At 38.3% G+C, this 17,318-nt stretch overlaps 1 protein-coding gene across 1 annotated transcript in view; it reads left to right on the plus strand.

Moving 5' to 3' along the window:
• Positions 1 to 16,782, plus strand: part of ITGA1 (integrin subunit alpha 1) — a 121,597-nt gene extending 104,815 nt beyond the window's left edge. Inside the window, exons 25-30 of the mRNA XM_074952532.1 lie at positions 2,454 to 2,567; positions 3,314 to 3,418; positions 4,061 to 4,165; positions 5,020 to 5,112; positions 9,280 to 9,396; positions 12,156 to 16,782. Coding sequence (XP_074808633.1) covers positions 2,454 to 2,567; positions 3,314 to 3,418; positions 4,061 to 4,165; positions 5,020 to 5,112; positions 9,280 to 9,396; positions 12,156 to 12,200 — 579 coding nt within the window. The 3' untranslated portion in view covers positions 12,201 to 16,782. The remainder of the gene's footprint in view (positions 1 to 2,453; positions 2,568 to 3,313; positions 3,419 to 4,060; positions 4,166 to 5,019; positions 5,113 to 9,279; positions 9,397 to 12,155) is intronic.
• Positions 16,783 to 17,318: the final 536 nt, after the last annotated feature.

The raw sequence follows: 17,318 nt of genomic DNA on the forward strand, positions 1-17,318 counted from the left end.
ACCAGCTAGCTTTGAAGGAAGTACCATGCTCTAAGGACTTTGCATTTCTAATTAAATGAAGATGGCAAAGTAGAATACTTGGGCTGGAAGAGACATTTAGTGGGTTATAAATCCCTCACATTGTAGCAGGACTGATTTTAGTTATCTCTAAAACATCCCTGTTTCCCAGTTTTAAATCTAGCATTGAATATTAGTCCTATCCATATGAAAAGTCTGAATCAGCAACTTTCTGTCTGTAATAGATGGGCCTTGGGAAAGGACTAACTCTTTCTATACAGTAATTACAAAGGTGAAATTGTTATCCCTCTGCTATATTATATCCCACCTATGTCGTTGTTACCCACCCATACTTTTTAAACATTAAAGTTTAGATACAGTATTCTCCAATCTTTGTGTTAATGTTAAAATTAAGAGATTGTTTGAGGTGGGATTATCTGATTTCTAAACCCTACCTGACTGAATAAAGGCAGAAGCTGAGGGGCTGCAAAGCGCATAGTCAGAAATCTGATAGACAGTGTCCCTGCTACTAGCTTGGGACCCTGCTTGTAAGTGATAGTCCTCCTCCCCACCCCTTCCTGCAGAGTGCCAGTTCAGAAGGAGCAGAAATTTGTGTGTGAGAGAGAGAGAGAAGCCACTGTGATCTGAGAAACAAGTCAGACTGAGCTGAGATAGGGAAGGAGGGGAGCTGCAAGAAGACGGTTGCTTTAGAGCTGTTCTAAGAGTCTTTGGGTAAGAACGTTCTTTTGAGCCAGCTAGTACTGCTGCCAGAAGCCATTTCCTTTTCCCAACAATGGCTCCTCTACTGCTTCCCAAGTTAGAGCATTGTTTTGGATTTGAACACGGAGTTAAAAATAGAAAGGAAAGCCCCTAGGAACTCACGTAATACAAGTCCTAAAGGGAAAACAGATGAGCTGTACAAGGGAGTGGCAAGAAATGTAGAATATGTCAAAATAGACTGAATCCTGTCTTTCTGTCTGCAGCCACCTATTTATTCATCAGATACATAGTAAACTGCATTTGCTAATTCTGGAGTACAATTAATACCTGTCTGCTGCTTGAATAAAATTAATGGAGCTCACATCATGCTCCCTTTCACCACTGGCTGACTGCATAGTTACGAAGGGTTAAGTTTAGAGGCGAGAGCAACAAGGGTGATGTTATGGTGGACATGTGCTATAGACCACTGGATCAGAAGGATGAGGTAGACAAGGCTTTCTTTGGACAACTAACTGAGGTTTCCAGATCACAGGCCCTGCTTCTAATGGGGGACTTCAATCACCCTGGACTATAAGGTGGATAGAAAGCTGGCTAGATCATTGGGCTCAATGGGTAGTGATCAATGGCTCTATGTCTAGTTGACAGCCGGTACCAAGCAGAGTGCCCCAAGGGTCGGTCCTGGGGCTGGTTTTGTTCAATATCTTCATTAATGATCTGGAGGATGATGTGGATTGCACCCTTAGCAAGTTTGCAGATGACACTAAACTGGGAGGATTGGTAGATACGCTGGATAGAGATAGGATACAGAGGGCCCTAGACAAATTAGAGGATTGGGCCAAAAGAAATCTGATGAGGTTCAACAAGGACAAGTGCAGAGTCCTGCACCTAGGAAGGAAGAATCCCATGCTCTGCTACAGGCTGGGGACCAACTGGCTAAGCAGCATTTCTGCAGAAAAAGGGGATTACAGTGGACGAGAGGCTGGATATTAGTCAGCAGTGTGCCCTTGTTGCCAAGAAGGCCAACGGCAAATTGGGCTGTATTAGTAAGAGCATTGCCAACAGATCGAGGGAAGTGATTATTCCCCTCTATTCGGCACTGGTGAGGCCACACCTGGAGTATTGTGTCCAGTTTTGGCCCCCCTACTACAGAAGGGATGTGGACAAATTAGAGAGAGTCCAGCAGAGGGCAACGAAAATTATTAGGGGGCAGGGCAACATGACTTATGAGGAGAGGCTGAGGGAACTGGGGTTATTTAGTCTGCAGAAGAGAAGAGTGATGGGGGATTTGATAGCAGCCTTCAACTACCTGAAGGGGGGTTCCAAAGAAGATGGAGCTAGGCTGTTCTCAGTGGTGGCAGATGACAGAACAAGAAGCAATGGTCTCAAGTTGCAGTGGGGGAGGTCTAGGTTGGATATTAGGAGACACTTCACTATTTCACTAGGAGGGTGAAATAAACCCAATCACTGGAATGGGTTACCTAGGGAGGTGGTGGAATCTCGATCCTTAGAGGTTTTAAGGCCTGGCTTGACAAAGCCCTGGCTGGGATGATTTAGTTGGTGTTGATCCTGCTTTGAGCAGGGGATTGGACTAGATGACCTCCTGAGGTCTCTTCCAACCCTAATATTCTATGATTCTATGAAGGGAGGGGGGGAAAAAACCACAGTCAAACACCAATAAGGTAAGGAAGGTCCTAACTAGAAAACAGGAAATACAGAGTTGTTCTTGTTTCTTGTAGATTGAAAAAGGTGAACACTTTCCAGTGCCACAACTCACTCTGCAGATTTCATTCCCCAACTTGACTTTGTCCAAAAACCCCATTCTCTACCTAAGTGGATTGTCATCTTCAGATGTAAGTTATGACTATAAACATGAATGCACCTTCATTTTATTCTAAAGTTTAAATGTTTTTCTTCCATTTTTTTGTGTTTGGTGTCAGAAAATGAAAGACTCAATTTGATTACATATGGGCACTTAAATTTAGCTTTGATTGCAATCTACATGATAACTTGGATTTGGAATAAGATGTAAACCTTCTTGAAGAATTTCTAGAAATGTAGCCGTTCACAAAATAAGGCCTGCCTAGCTTTGGTGTTTGAACAATAATTTGAAGATATCAAGATTAATTTCATTTATTGTCAAGCGCGTGGCTTAGTGGTTAGGGCACTGAAAAGCTTCAGCAGCATCCTGCTTTTCACTGAAGCATATAGCTACATGCATACTACCTACCACTGCCAATGGTGTGCAGATTAGATGTAGCCTAAATTACCTCATAAAAGACTGTCATATTTGTAATGAGAAAAATAATAAAAATAATATGCTTCAACAGGTATGTCACCTTCATTTTGCTCTTCTATGCTCTGGTTATTAACAAATGTATAGATATATAGTGTATATAGTGTATATAGTATACAAATGTGTATATATAGTATACAAATATATAGTATAGTATATATAGTATACAAATGGGTATACTATAAAATGATCTTGTTGTTACAGTTGCTAAATCTTAGGGTACTGACCTATTTCTGGAGCTTTTTCATGTTATTATTTTGGACCTTCGGGCAGTAAGAGAGATGCTGGTATTTTTTCTAACAGAATGCAGTCTGCCAAACCAGTCACCCTATAGATCCATTCAAGATCAATTCTGGGACGCTGTTTGTGGTGGCAAAAATAAAAGAGCCTACAAAAGATACAAGTATGGTAAGCCTGTCTAAAATGTGTACATTCATTGCAGTATTTACCTGGAATGTTTTGAGTTGAATATTTCTAATAAATACTGTTAAGATATTCCTTCATATAATTTCGTCTTAAATATTTTAATAGCTGAAAGCGTTACCTTTAAAGGTAACATGCTATATTTTTTTATTAGCTCTTGCTGTAAAAACTGCACATGAAGCTGAACTACACATCCTTGGGCCAGATCTTCGACTTGTGTAAATCAGCGTAGCTCCGTTGACTTCAGTGGAACTATGCCTATTTACATCAGTGTAAATCTTTTATCCTCGTCCTTCTCGTCTAATGAAATAAATATTAAGTAATATTTTAAAGACCTGACCTCCCACTTCCTGGCAACTTTGTTTAGTCATTTCCAACTATGCAAAATTGGTACAAAATGCTAGCATTCTGATATGTTACATTTGAATTAAAAAGTAAGCTTGGTTATTTCTGTGTAATTTTTTTGTCTAGCCAAGCCCCGGTAATCAATATTCTTTTAGTGTTAATAACACATACAACTAACCTATAGTAAATTACAAATCACTGGTCTATACATAGGATGTTTTATTCTAGAGAGTCATATTAAAATGTTTAATTACTAATTCCTGTCCATAAACATTTAAACAGGACTGTGATACATACAACTGTGCATCTATTAATTGTACTCTGGCCCCATCTGATATAACTCAAGTGAACATTTCATTAAGATTATGGAAACCTACCTTTATAAAAGTAAGTAAGCCTTCTCCACATTGAGTATAACTATGGGTTTGAAACAATATTAAGCCAAATATAATGCTTAGACAGTTATATTTTTTTTAATCTTCAGTCTTCTAGTACTTGAAATTGTTTCCTTACTATTTTAAGAATTCCCTTGAAATTAACCTACATATATTCTGTTACTGAGGTACTCAGAACATCAGAATTAAAAATGCATTTTCACCAGAGCTGCATAGAATAGAATTATTACCTACCTGTGATGTGATGCCTCTGTGTATATGACCCAAAATAGCATTCAGATTATAGCTAATATTTCACATTGCAAACTCCTATTTCAGCAATTCAGTTTTTCAAGACTCTATTTCCCTTTAAATATCTAAGTTTTGCCTTGTTTTTTGGAGATGTATTAGGCTCCACTCCTGCAAACACTTATGTATGCACTTAACTTGATGCTCATTAATTATACCTACATGCTTAAGATATTCATGTGTGCAATTTTTGCAAGATCAGGACTTTAAATATGTCAGTCTTAGTTTCATATTTTTTGTTTCTTTCCCATAATTTTAACTGTACTTTGGGGTTCAATCCTACAAGTACTGAGATGTACTACAAGTACTGGCATGTTGCAGGATCAGACCATAGGTCCATGTGCATTATTTCTGTCTTCACTGTTGCTTGAAACTTTAGCATCATGTACAGAATTAATGTGCTGTCCCACTATGCCTCTCTGTGATTTTTCTATTTATCATTCCGTTTTGCTCTCCTACCACCTCACAACCTGAACTTAGTTCTATGCTGTTATTCATCTCTGAAATTTCAGTCTTAAAAATATTTAACATAAACAGTGGCATTTTGTTTTCTTCCAGGCAAGTATTCACAGTTTACATCTCATTGTAAGAGCATTACTTCAGAGTGAAAACTCATCACTGATTTTGAGAAGAGACAATCAAAAACGAGAGGTATGTGCGACCCTAGTCTCTGACACCCATTGTAGGATTTACCCTGTTAATGACATGTTTGATATGTTACCTGCCGCAGTGAACCACACTTCTCTGAGGAAGAGGTCTATAATTTTCTATCTATTCAGAGTAAAAAAAAATGTCAGAACTAACTTAAAATAATATTGAATGATAGAAAAACTATGCTATTTATCAATTTACATATGAAGTAGAAAATTATTCACCTAATCTGGAGCTAACCATTGCAGTAAATTAGTGCTTCCCCTGTCCATGTGGATATGAGACACACTTAAAATGAATCTTTTAAAAACATTAGTAATTTAAAAAGCAGCTGTCCTAGGTAGTCTTGAAAAACAAATGTCCTTTAGAAACAATTCTGCTTATATGCAATATTTTCCTCTAATTGTTTCCTCCTCTTCATTACCAGGAGTATTTATATGAACATAAGATTTTATTTCTTAAAGCTACATCTACCCTGACTGTGCAATCCTCATTTGCAATACCTCTTATGGCCTGATCAACTCCTATTAAAGTTCATTGCCTGTTAATGGGAGCCAGTATAATCATCTCTATCCTATTTTTTCGTTTGTAACTTTTATTTAACTCTTTAAAACATCGTAGAATACATTGCATAAAGCTATACAAAATAAATTTATTGTATTGTTTTCTAGGGTAATTTCTTGTTTGTGTAATATTGTATTAGATAACTACACTGGTAACTCTAGGTGGTAAATCTTACTGTATGTTACTGTGCAGTGCCCCCAAGAATTTCTGAAAGAGTGACCTTCAGAATGAATTAGTTCTTGTACATATTACTTTGGGAACTACTAATTACATGCCAGTGATGAGCCATAAGCTTTTTCTTTATTTTTCTACATACATTCCTTTTAAAACACAGATTAAAATTTAGATCATAAACTAAAATGAAGTTTGGCTGCTCTTGAGGATAAACTGAGCTACCTCTACATTGTGATGTGAATCAGAAATACCTTGTTTTAATTATAAGAAGTCATTGAAATTAAATGTTTAGTTTACAAATTTTAAGGCCTTGCTGCACAAGAGAGTTGCATTGTTTTAACTTAAAATAGTTTTTAACACCAATTTAAGATTAAAATGGTGAAAGGCCCTGTATGGACACTCTTATTTCAGGTCATCTTAAACCAATTACAAATAAAACTGAAAAAACAAAATAAGTCTCGTTTAGAATGAGAAGATTTTCTACACAGCCTTTTATATTGATTTAACTAAATTGGTTTAAAATCACAAATGTAGTTAAACCACTGCAACTTTTTCATGAAGTTAAGCCCTTAACATGCTCCTCTGAATCATGGAGCAGGTACTGTAAACACTCCATAGTGTGCAGTCTTTCCACATGCATTTTCTGTACTCCTGAATGAACACACATCTCTTTTTTAGGAGCTTAACACAAACTTAAATAAACATTTCCCAGTATTACTGAAAATCCTTTCTGAGAATCACAACCATATGATAAACAGAGAAATGTTATGCCAGAATTTTTGTGACAGCCTTCGCTAAGGGTTGTTTGGTAGGAGAGCACTGTCTAGTGGTTAGGTTAGTTGGGGGGGTTGTTGGCAGGCGAGCCCTGGCCCTCCCACTCCACTGGGCTCCAACCCAGGGCCTTTTGAGGGCTATCCATGTTCTGACAGCTGGGGAGGCTTAAGGCAGCCCTTCCTGGGCCACTTCCTATCACCTTCCTGCAATTGTCCCAAGGTCGCCATCTGGGGTTAGGCAGAGTGAGGACAACTGCCTCCTCCTGGGGTATGGCCCAGCCTCCTGGGCCAACTCAGTCCAAGGCTTTCCCCTGTTGGGATAGTTCAAACAAAAATTAAGGGGATCAATCCAGTCCAGAGTTCATATGAGAGGGCAATGCTTCTCTCTCAGTATGTCTCTGCAGCAGGCCCTCCCTTCCCCCAGGGAGGGGCCTTTGGGCAGTTGTTTTGCGAGAAATACTGCCTTTCCCTCAGCTCATCTCCCTGGAGCTGCTAGTAGCAGGTCTGCTCTTCTCCCTGGTCTGCCCCCAAATGAGCTGCTCTCCTGCCTTTTAGTTCCTTCTCCAGTTGGTACATTTGCTACGGTGTGGCAGGGTGGAGCTGGCTGAGCCCAGAGTAATTTCTTAATTCCTGGTTGCTCAGTCTGGGGTTTGTGCACCGCATCACACTTCAGAAAATATAGTTCATTAGAATACTACATTCACTTAGTAGCAGAATTGTGATAAATAAAACAGTGACTCCTAATTAGAAGGTACTTTGCAATGTTCTTGTAGCCATGTTGGTCCCAGGATATGAAAGGGACAAGGTAGGTGAGGTAATGTCTTTAATAGGACCAATTTCTGTTGGTGAAAGGGACACGCTTTCAAGCTTCTCAGAACTCTTCCTCAGGTCTGGAGGAAGAAACGAGTGTCTGAGCTAAATACAAGGTGGGACAGATCCTTAAGCATAAGGGATTCACACATGCTGTAGGAGACCACTTAAAATGAAGTGAGCAATTAAGGGTTAGCAAGCAGTAGGTTGTGTTCCAAATTGTTGTAAGGGCCATAAAAAACAGTGTCTCTATTAAGTCTGTTTTTTATTATCCAGCAGAGTTGCAAATTTAAGTTCCAAGGCTCATTTTTTGATGGTGTTGGGCAGGTTTCCTTGAGGACGAGGACTGAGAGGTCAGATGCACAATGATCATTTTGAGAAAAGTGTTCACCCAGAGGTGATAGTGTATTTCTGCCTTTTATCATTTTTCTATGTGAGTTCATTTGAGAGTGTAGCAGTTATCTGGTTTCACCTATGTAACTGTTGCTAGGGCATTTGATGCACTCTATGAGGTATATCACATGTTGTGATAGGCATGTGTGGGACCCATGGATCTTGAAAGGTTTATTCTGGGGCTACCAATCATTGTAGCAGTGGAATTATGTCCGCAGGTTTTGCATCTGTTGTTCTGGCAGGGTCTGGTCGCACTTTGAGTTGGTGTGTCCTGGTCTATGGGGAGCTTGTTGAGGTTGGGTGTTGTCTGAAGGCTAGAAGGCAGGGTTTGAGAGAGATTTTTCAGGATGTAGTCCCCATCAAGTATGGGTTATAACTGTTAGATGATACCCCATGTGGTGTGATAGGTAACAACTGGAAGTGTGCGGTCAGTGAGTTTTTTTTCCCCCCTATATTGAAGCAGGTTCTTCTGGGTATTTGGGTGGCCCATTCCATGATACAATCTATTTCTTTGATAGTGTGTCCTTGTTTAGTGAAGGCAGATTTAAATGTGTTTAGATGTGTATACTGGACTTCTTATTTGGAGCAAATTCTGTGGTATCTGAGTGCCTGGCTGCAGATAACAGATTTCTTGGCATGTCTGAGGTGGTTATTGGATCTGTGATGGTAAATGTCGTGATCTGTGGCTTTCTTGTATATAGTTGTCTGTAGGGTTCCATTGTTGAATCCAATCATGGTCTTCAGGAATTTGGTGCTGGTGTGACAGTGTTGTAGAGAGAGTTGATGGATCGGTGGCGGTGATTGAAGTTGTGGTAGAAAGCTATGAGGAAGCTTAGGTCATCTGTCCAGAGGATGAAAATATCATTGATGTATCTCAGGTATATCATTGATTTTTGTGGTGCATTTTTCCAGAAATTCCTCCATGAGGTGTCCCATAAAGAGGCTGCCATCTTACTAGCCATTGCTGTTCCCATAGTTTGGACAAAGTGTTTGTTGTTAAATATGAAGTAGTTGTGGGTGAGGATGAGTTTGGCTATGCGTTTGGGGTGGATTTCTGAGTGTTCATTATTTTATAGGTATTTGAGGCAGACAGTGATGCCATCATGGTGAGGGATGTTGATATATAGGGAGATGATATCCATGGTGGTAGGGATGGTGTTATGAAGGAGGTTGTTGATGTTGAAGAGTTTCTGGAGGAAGCTTGTAACGTCTTTGAGGAAACTGGCCCATTGTGTGAACTTTACACATCTTGTGAGACTTTACATAAATATCAATTTTCATACTGAGAGTTAAATTCTGTCTTTCATCCTTTAAATTCTACCCACAAAATGAAACTATAGGGTTCTTTTGAAAGTCATACTACAGTATCTACAGTAGGTGATACAAGTTATGCTACTTTGTTACTTAGAGAATTTTTTTTTTTTACCATTTACCTTTTGAATAATTTTCACAGATCACGATTAAAATTTCAAGAGAACTTCACCCTGGCGTCATCCCTTTATGGGTCATTTTACTGAGTGCCTTTGCTGGACTCTTGATTCTTGCACTTCTTATATTTGCATTGTGGAAGGTAAGCTACACATTTGTTTGATTTGTGTTTAGATTTTTACATACGTAGATGTTTAAGGGCTCAGTCCTGTGTTCTTACCATTAGAACTTGGCAAATATAATAAATCCCTAAATTAGTAAAATATCATAATAAATACTTAATGAAATTTCATTTTTCCCTAAGTAAAATAGACCATTCTAACCACTTGGGTACAATCAATATGTGCCAGTTTTCTAGCAGTGAGATTTCATTAAAATTAGATTCAGTTAGAGTTCTTGTCGCAAAAAGTGGGTTCTGACACAGGGATGCTTAGAAAAAGTGCTGCTTTGCACTTTTGTCCTACTAACAAGAGATTCTTCCATCTTGTGAAATCATTTCTAAGCCAGTTCAATCTGGTCATGCCTCAGAGATCAAATAATGAAAGTTTCACTGAAATACCTTAGAGCTACTCTGTGGAACACTAACACTGATTCACCACAGTGAAGTAGTTAAGGTATACAATACAGAATGGTAAATAATTTTAGCTAACCATGCCAGGTTTCTCCTGCGTTCCTTTAATTTTGGGTTGCTTCAGCTGAAATACAGTCTCAAAATTTCTTAAAAATTTGGGAAGTCAAAGCACCTCTGAGGGTCAGGCCCTAAATAGCTACTCTCAGATATCACGCATTAACTCCAGGTATGTATGGTTTGATCCTGCAAAGTTATGAGTACTTCTTGAAGGTGCAGGGTGCTCTCCACTCTCAGTCAACTCAGTAGGAATTAAGGTTTCTCAGCATCCCACAATAAGCATTTAAAACCTTGCAAGACCTCTAATGATCCAAAGCCATTTCTAATAACTCTAGAAATAGACCATTGTTGTAACCATAAATAGTAAACTAAGATTAGCATTATTAACTATCCCAAACAAAATTTCTATACCATGAAAAGGGAGAAGAGTCAAAATCCATAAAGTCCACTAGGGACTTTGCTATTGCCAGTCTGTTTTATACCTTATAGCAGTACCTTAGAGAGATGGTGCTAGTAAAATTTTAGTATTGGTACTGATTCATAACAGTTTTCTCTTTTAAAAATAAAACTGTGAATAAAACTTTACGCTACTTTTTTTTTAAAAAAGTGGGAGTCTTGAGGTCCATATGCAAGAATCCACATATAATTTCACACATACATACATGCAGATACACTACTGCACATGTACAGCCATTTGAACATATAATTAAACTGATTACATTCTTAGCTAGCCATGTACACACACACGGTCACTTGATTTGCATGTACACTCGTGGTAGGCACAACATTGCTCATATTTCTTCAGTTGATCTCAACCCTTTATTTTTATGATATGTGTAAAAAATTAGAATTAGGCAATAAAGTCAAAAGTAAATAGTGATTTTGGGTGCCCGACTTGAGACCCATTAAAGGGGCCTGACTATCAGAAAGTGCTATGCATCCACTATCTGACAACCAGGCCCCTTCAAGGTGTCCAGTTTAGCAACCAAAATCACTAGTGAATTTAAAAATGTAGATATTAAGTGTCATTAGTACCTATTAACTGATTCTTAATCATTGCAGAATTAAAATTAAGTAACTATGAAAATACCTCCAGCGCTTACATATTTACAAAATCAGCAGAACTAGTAGAAAACTAGCGAATACGTTGATATGTTGGGGCCAATTTTCAAAAGTGGCCACCACTACCTTTGCATCTTCAAAATTACACATCTACAATTCACAAATAATTTTAGACATGAAATTACCAGATTTTCATGCACAAAAGCAGGTTTTGTCTGTGCCATGTTGCAGGTTAACAAAAACTGGCCTGGTAAGTGGTGATTCTGAGTGGAATAAATATGCTGTATAACTAGCTGTCTGTTGCCCTCATTAACGTTGCAAAATATGACATTACATTTGTTGTTAGCTGAACAATTAAATGAAGAGTGTAGCATTATAAAATTATTTTGTATTGACTTCAGACTTGATATTCTTCAGCAATTCAAATTTCAAATTATAATTTAAAGACAGTAAAAAGAACAAGGAGTAGTTGTGGCAGCTTAGAGACTAACAAATTTATTTGGGCATAGGTTTTCGTGGGCTAAACTCACTTCATCAGATGCATGTAGTGGAAAATACAATAGGAAGATAGATAGAGGACATGAAAAAATTGGGGTTGCCATACCAACTCTAACGAGAGTAATCAATTAAGGTAGGCTATAATCAGCAGGAGAAAAAAAACTTTTTTGTAGTGATAACTAGGATGGCCCATTTCAAACAGTTGACAAGAAGGTGTGAGTAACAGTAGGGGGAAAATTAGCATGGTGAAATAGCTTTTAGTTTGTGTAATGACAAATACATTGTTTGTTTGACTGCTGTGCTTAAATCTTTTGCCACAAGTGGGCAGTCTTCTCAAAGCCAAAACTCAGTTAGTATGTTAGTAATTAGTATGCATAGCCACTGAAAAATCTGGAATTTAAACAGTAAACTAATATTTGTTCAACAGTCCTCTAATTTGTTTGAAGACTTGACAAACCTTTGACACTTTCCGTCAGCATAACAATGATTCAGCAATCATTGTACATTAACTTTGCTCTCAGTTCGTCTGTTAATGTGAGATATGTCATTATTGTTCCAGTCCATTAAAGCAACATTGTACTTCAGTAATAAGTGAATTTGTATCATCTGTAAGCATTAAAACAGTAAATAAAAACATTTAAGCTTTGCCAAAATGTCTCATGTTTCTAAAATTCCAGTTTTGAATTGCATTCTCTTTTTTCTGCTATATACAGGCTGGATTTTTCAAAAGGCCACTAAAGAAGAAAATGGAGAAATAAAGAATTCTACCAAAGGAGAGTATGTTGCTATTAAACAACGATCTGTCCTCAGGTCTGCCTCAAATATGACTGTAAAGCTATAAATATAGTTATAAATTTGATGGTCACAACATTTTCTAAACTCCATCATGGACTAATCAAGGTGTTTTTTAAAAAGAGGAAACGGCAGCAAACAAATCAAGTATATAGGTGGATGTTAAAAAGGGAAAACAGCCCTATAGTATTTTGTAATATGTTAGAAAATATCTTAAGCTGTTACTCATTTTTGGAGAGTAATTCAATTTTAAAATTCTGAGTTGTTTTGTATAGGGAAAATAGTCTATTCATGTTTTTTATCAAATGAAATATTTCTTCAGCCCAAATTATGCAAGAAGCCAAGTTGCAAGCAGTAATCATAATCTCTTTACCACATGTTCCTTATTTTCAAAAGAACAAAGTATTCAAAAGTCATTTCTCATAATGGACTGGCAATTGGCTAAGCCAGACTTTCAAACCTTGAGCATGCACCAGATACAGTCGGGTATATCTGACAAAAGGATAATCCAGAGGAAAGGGGCAACTGCAGAGCTTGCACGAAACTTGCAATTCCAAGGGCTTTTCTTCCCTCTTAATGTAGTTCATCCAGATGTACAGAGGCCATTCCATGAAATAAATTTCTATTATTAACAAAACTATTCAAGATTGATCCCTTAAGTCGTACAAGTGTCTGAACCAGAATCTGACTTTTAGCAGGCCTGTAAAATTATGCTCACAAAATTATAATTACAAGCACAGCTGATTGCTCATTGTTTGCAAATAAGCAGAATCACATTTGGACTCTCAAACTGATGTGTGCAGCAAAATTGTAAGTCTTGTGTTTTTTAGAGACACCCCAAAAATTTGCCCCTCGCTGTGTATCTTGGAGTTGCCAGTAGGGTTGCTTCTTGAACTATCCATGAAAAGTTACTGTGTAGCTATTTAATTCAGTAGGTTGAAAGTGCCCAACCAGATAATTATCAAAAGAGCAGTTACAAAAGCACTGACAAGCATTTTATATTACAAACCATGCCTCATTTTTTACTTACAAGTTTAAGAACTGATGCAAAATTTGTACAGTGACTAAGCACTTAACAAATGATGTTTATTTTGTATCAAAGATTTAAAATGTTATATAATACACTGAAACATAGATACTAACATTATATTTCTCTAAACCCATTTCGAACACTAATCATTTTTAATATAAAACTGCCTCTTTTTTTCACATGGGTCACATTCCTTCTACCGAATGAGCATATGTGGATATGCCTCCATCTTCCAAAAGTAGCCCAGCATTTAGACAATGGAGTTTATTCATCTCCTTGGTACAAATTTCACTGAAATGCAAAAGCCACTGCAGTTTTTCCAAAGAACATAACATGTCAGGCATATTTGTTCTATTCTTTGATAATAGTCTTACCAAGTGTATTGTTACTTTTTAATATGAGTGTATATTTTTCTAAAAAAGTGACCATAGGTTGAATTATATATGTGGGCAAATAAAGCTCTGGAAATTTAGGAGGTGCTTCATATCTGAAAGAGGATATCAGGGGGTAAATCATGAAGTCCCTCGTATCTACTTTTTGGCTTATATGGTAGTCATTGGGATGGGTTGAGACTTATTAATATAGCAAGTATGAGTTTGTTTGAAAATGTTTGTAAACTTTCTTTCATGTTCAAGAAAAATTATGATTGCACAACCCTAACCTGACTGAAATTGCCCATGTCTCGTATTTTAATGGACATAATTCATTAGAAAGTGTGGCAGAGTCACAACATGGACTTGATAAATAACTGTGCCTCCACTGTCCCATGGAGTTTGTGAAATTCAGCGTAAATCCACCAAAGTCAGTGGACTTACCCCAAAGGTACACAGGTATAACTGAGAGCAGAAGTTATAGAATTCAAAGAGTGGCATGTAAACCCCCGCCCCTGCTTCATTCAGTGTGCAAATTGGTCAGCAGTTGAGTGATACAAAGGTCTACTCATTGCACAATGAAGATGAAAATAAATATTAAACAGCTGCTTCGTTGTCTGCAGTCCAGTTTGCACACTATATGAGTACAGGTTTTGTAGATAGACATGGCCATATAGCAATGAAGTTATCTGTCTGAGGTACATAATATGGTGATGAGGGCCATATATCTGTCTGCATGCCTCACAATGATTAATGTATTTATCCTCATACCATCGCTGTGAGGTGAGGAAAGGGCTATTATCCCTATTTTTGCAGAGAGATTAAGTGACTCCCCTGTGGTCACACAGGAAGTCTGTGACAGAGCAGGAACTAAACTCCCAGTCTCCTGAATCTCTTTCTCGTGCTTTAACCACAAGTTCATTCTTCTTCCCCACCTGTGATTAACCGCTGTATATGTTATAATACAATGGGGCAGTGCTAAGACACGTCATTTTAACTTTAGCATGTCCTGACTTTTAAGCGCTTCATGTTGCAACTGTGATGATCTCTTCAGCAGTATTTTTAATGAAATGTTACATTTAATTTCTGAGCAATGCTGTTATTGACTAATATGCATCAGCAACCATGTTAGTTTTTATATACAGTATATTTCCCTAGAGAAAGTGTACAAAAGTATTCTTCCTAGGTAAAGCACGTTTCCATTCATTTTAGCCACACTTTGGATCATACATGCAATAATAGGCTTTATATAATAGCCTTTCTTCTCTGTTTGTACCATAGCACTTTCTTCCTACTCATTCTTGCTCTCATAGCCCTGGCCTACACTGGGGAAGGTGGGGAGGTTGACCTAAGATATGCAACTTCAGCTACATGACTAGCGTAGCTGAAGTCGGCGTATCTTAGGTCGACTTACCTGGCCATGAGGACGGCGGCAAGTCAACCGCTGCTGCTCCCCCATCGACTCCACTTCCGCCTCTTGCGAGCTGGAGTTCCGGAGTCGACGGGGAGTGCGTTCTGGGATTGATTATCGCGTCTAGATGAGACGTGATAAATTGATTCCTGATAGATCTATCACTACCTGCCGATCTGGTGGGTAGTGAAGACCTGCCCTTATTAGATTTTCAATTTAAAAAAAGAAACTATTTAAATATAATAATATGTAAAGTAAGTACTGCCATGGAATACTTTCTTATCACATAACCTGCATTAGCAATCCACTATTTCTACTCGAGAGAACCTTTGTACATACCATCACACAAACAATATTACTCTTATCACACAAACCATAGAAAACCCTATTGAAACCAATGGTGCAAATATCAGAAACATTTCACTGACATTCTGCATCTACTAAAGGTTACAAATAAATACTCTGTTTCATATATTAAGCAGCAGCAAGTTGCAATATGATTCTAATAATTAACAGTTGGTGGGTTGGGACTTTTTTTGTTTAAGCAAAAGTTTAAACAGTTTAAAAACATAAACAGATGCAGTTGTAAAATGATACAGGTGGCACCAGGGGCCCAAAGCATTTGCAGGTGTCATTGGGGATCCAGTAGCACCCCAAATTGAAAACTTCTTAAATGAAAGAAGGATAGCCAGGACAATCACCCCACTTTCCCTTAACACACTATCAGTGCTTCCCTTATGTCCAAGCTAAACTTCTGCCAGCTTGCCTTTATCTAAGGGTATGTCTTCACTACCAACGTTAAAGTGCTGCCACGGCAGTGCTTTAACATGGCTGTGTAGTCGCAGCACCAGCGCTGGGACAGAGCTCTCCCAGCGCTGTAAAAAACCCACCCCCACGAGGGGAGTAGCTCCCAGCTCCAGGAGCATGGCTCCCAGCACTCGTGCACTGTCTACACTGCCACTTTACAGTGCTGAAACTTGCATCACTGGGGAAGGGGGTGTTTTTTCACACCACTGAGCGAGAAAGTTTCATTGCTGTAAAGTGGCAGTGTAGACAAGGCCTAAGTATTGCTCTCCGCCAGGCACTAGGAAAGCAAAGATGCTGCGCCATCTGGGTCTGATGGAAAAGAGGCATAGAACTGTGTGTGTCCTGTGCATCTTGATAGAACCACAGCCCAAATTGTTTTATTATTTTCCTCAGTATGACATACAGGCGGGGCAATCAAAACCAGCCTGGCAGAACATGCATGAGAACTGTCTCTGGACAGATAAGCAATTGATCAAAATCACATTCTCTGATCTCTTGGGGCCAAATCCTGTTCCCATTGAAATCAAAAGACGTTTTGCTATTGAGTTCAATGGGAACAGGCTTTTACATTTGGAGAGGAAAGAACAAAATTACTCAAGCAAGGACTATGTGGCTTACATCTCAGGTATCAAAGGCTGCTGACTCATATGAGAGAGCAAATATCTGATCTTTGTCCATTGCAAGGGAGAAATCGGCAATCAATGAGGCTAGAACAGTCTCTGTACCATATACATCTCATAAGTCCATCTGCAAAGGATCAAGGAAATATGAAGGCTCCAGATTACATTAAAGTCCTCTGTCCCTTGGTTAGAATGCTCCCATCAGTATATGTTCATAGTCCAGAGTCTGGAGCAGGAATCAAAAACACTGTTTAAATACCTTCCATCTCCCCTCCCCCCCACCCCCTCTTGAGAACTCCTGACCAACTTAACAGCAGAATACATATGCTAAGCCTTTGTTTATGTTTGTTAGCATATGTATTGTGCTGTTAAACCCATATAAAGAATGAATGCCCTCCCTAGCTGTGTTCTGTTCCTTAAAATACCACTAACAGTAATAACTGTTGGAATTTTGCACAGTTTTTAAGAGAGGGAATCGTAAGAAAACCTGTTGAATTCTGCATGTTTGCTTTTCTTCTGTAAAATTGCTCCATACATTTTATCAATAAATAATAACAATGTTTCCAGCCTGGTTGACTATTTTGTTTGTTTGATATAATGTGGCTCCCTAGGCAATATGAAAGAACCATAATATGGGAGCAAATGTGTTTGCCATGTGAATAGAAAAAGTATTGTAGAAGTGCGCATTGGGGCAAAACTATAACAGCAAGGAAATTTCTGCCATTATTAAGTATGAAATTATTGCAGCTAAAATAACTATATAATATCTGGTTTCAGAGTGGCAGCCATGTTAGTCTGTATTCGCAAAAAGAAAAGGAGTACTTGTGGCACCTTAGAGACTAACA

Source organism: Natator depressus, chromosome 5 (assembly GCF_965152275.1).
Source record: "Natator depressus isolate rNatDep1 chromosome 5, rNatDep2.hap1, whole genome shotgun sequence".
Taxonomy (NCBI): domain Eukaryota; kingdom Metazoa; phylum Chordata; order Testudines; family Cheloniidae; genus Natator; species Natator depressus.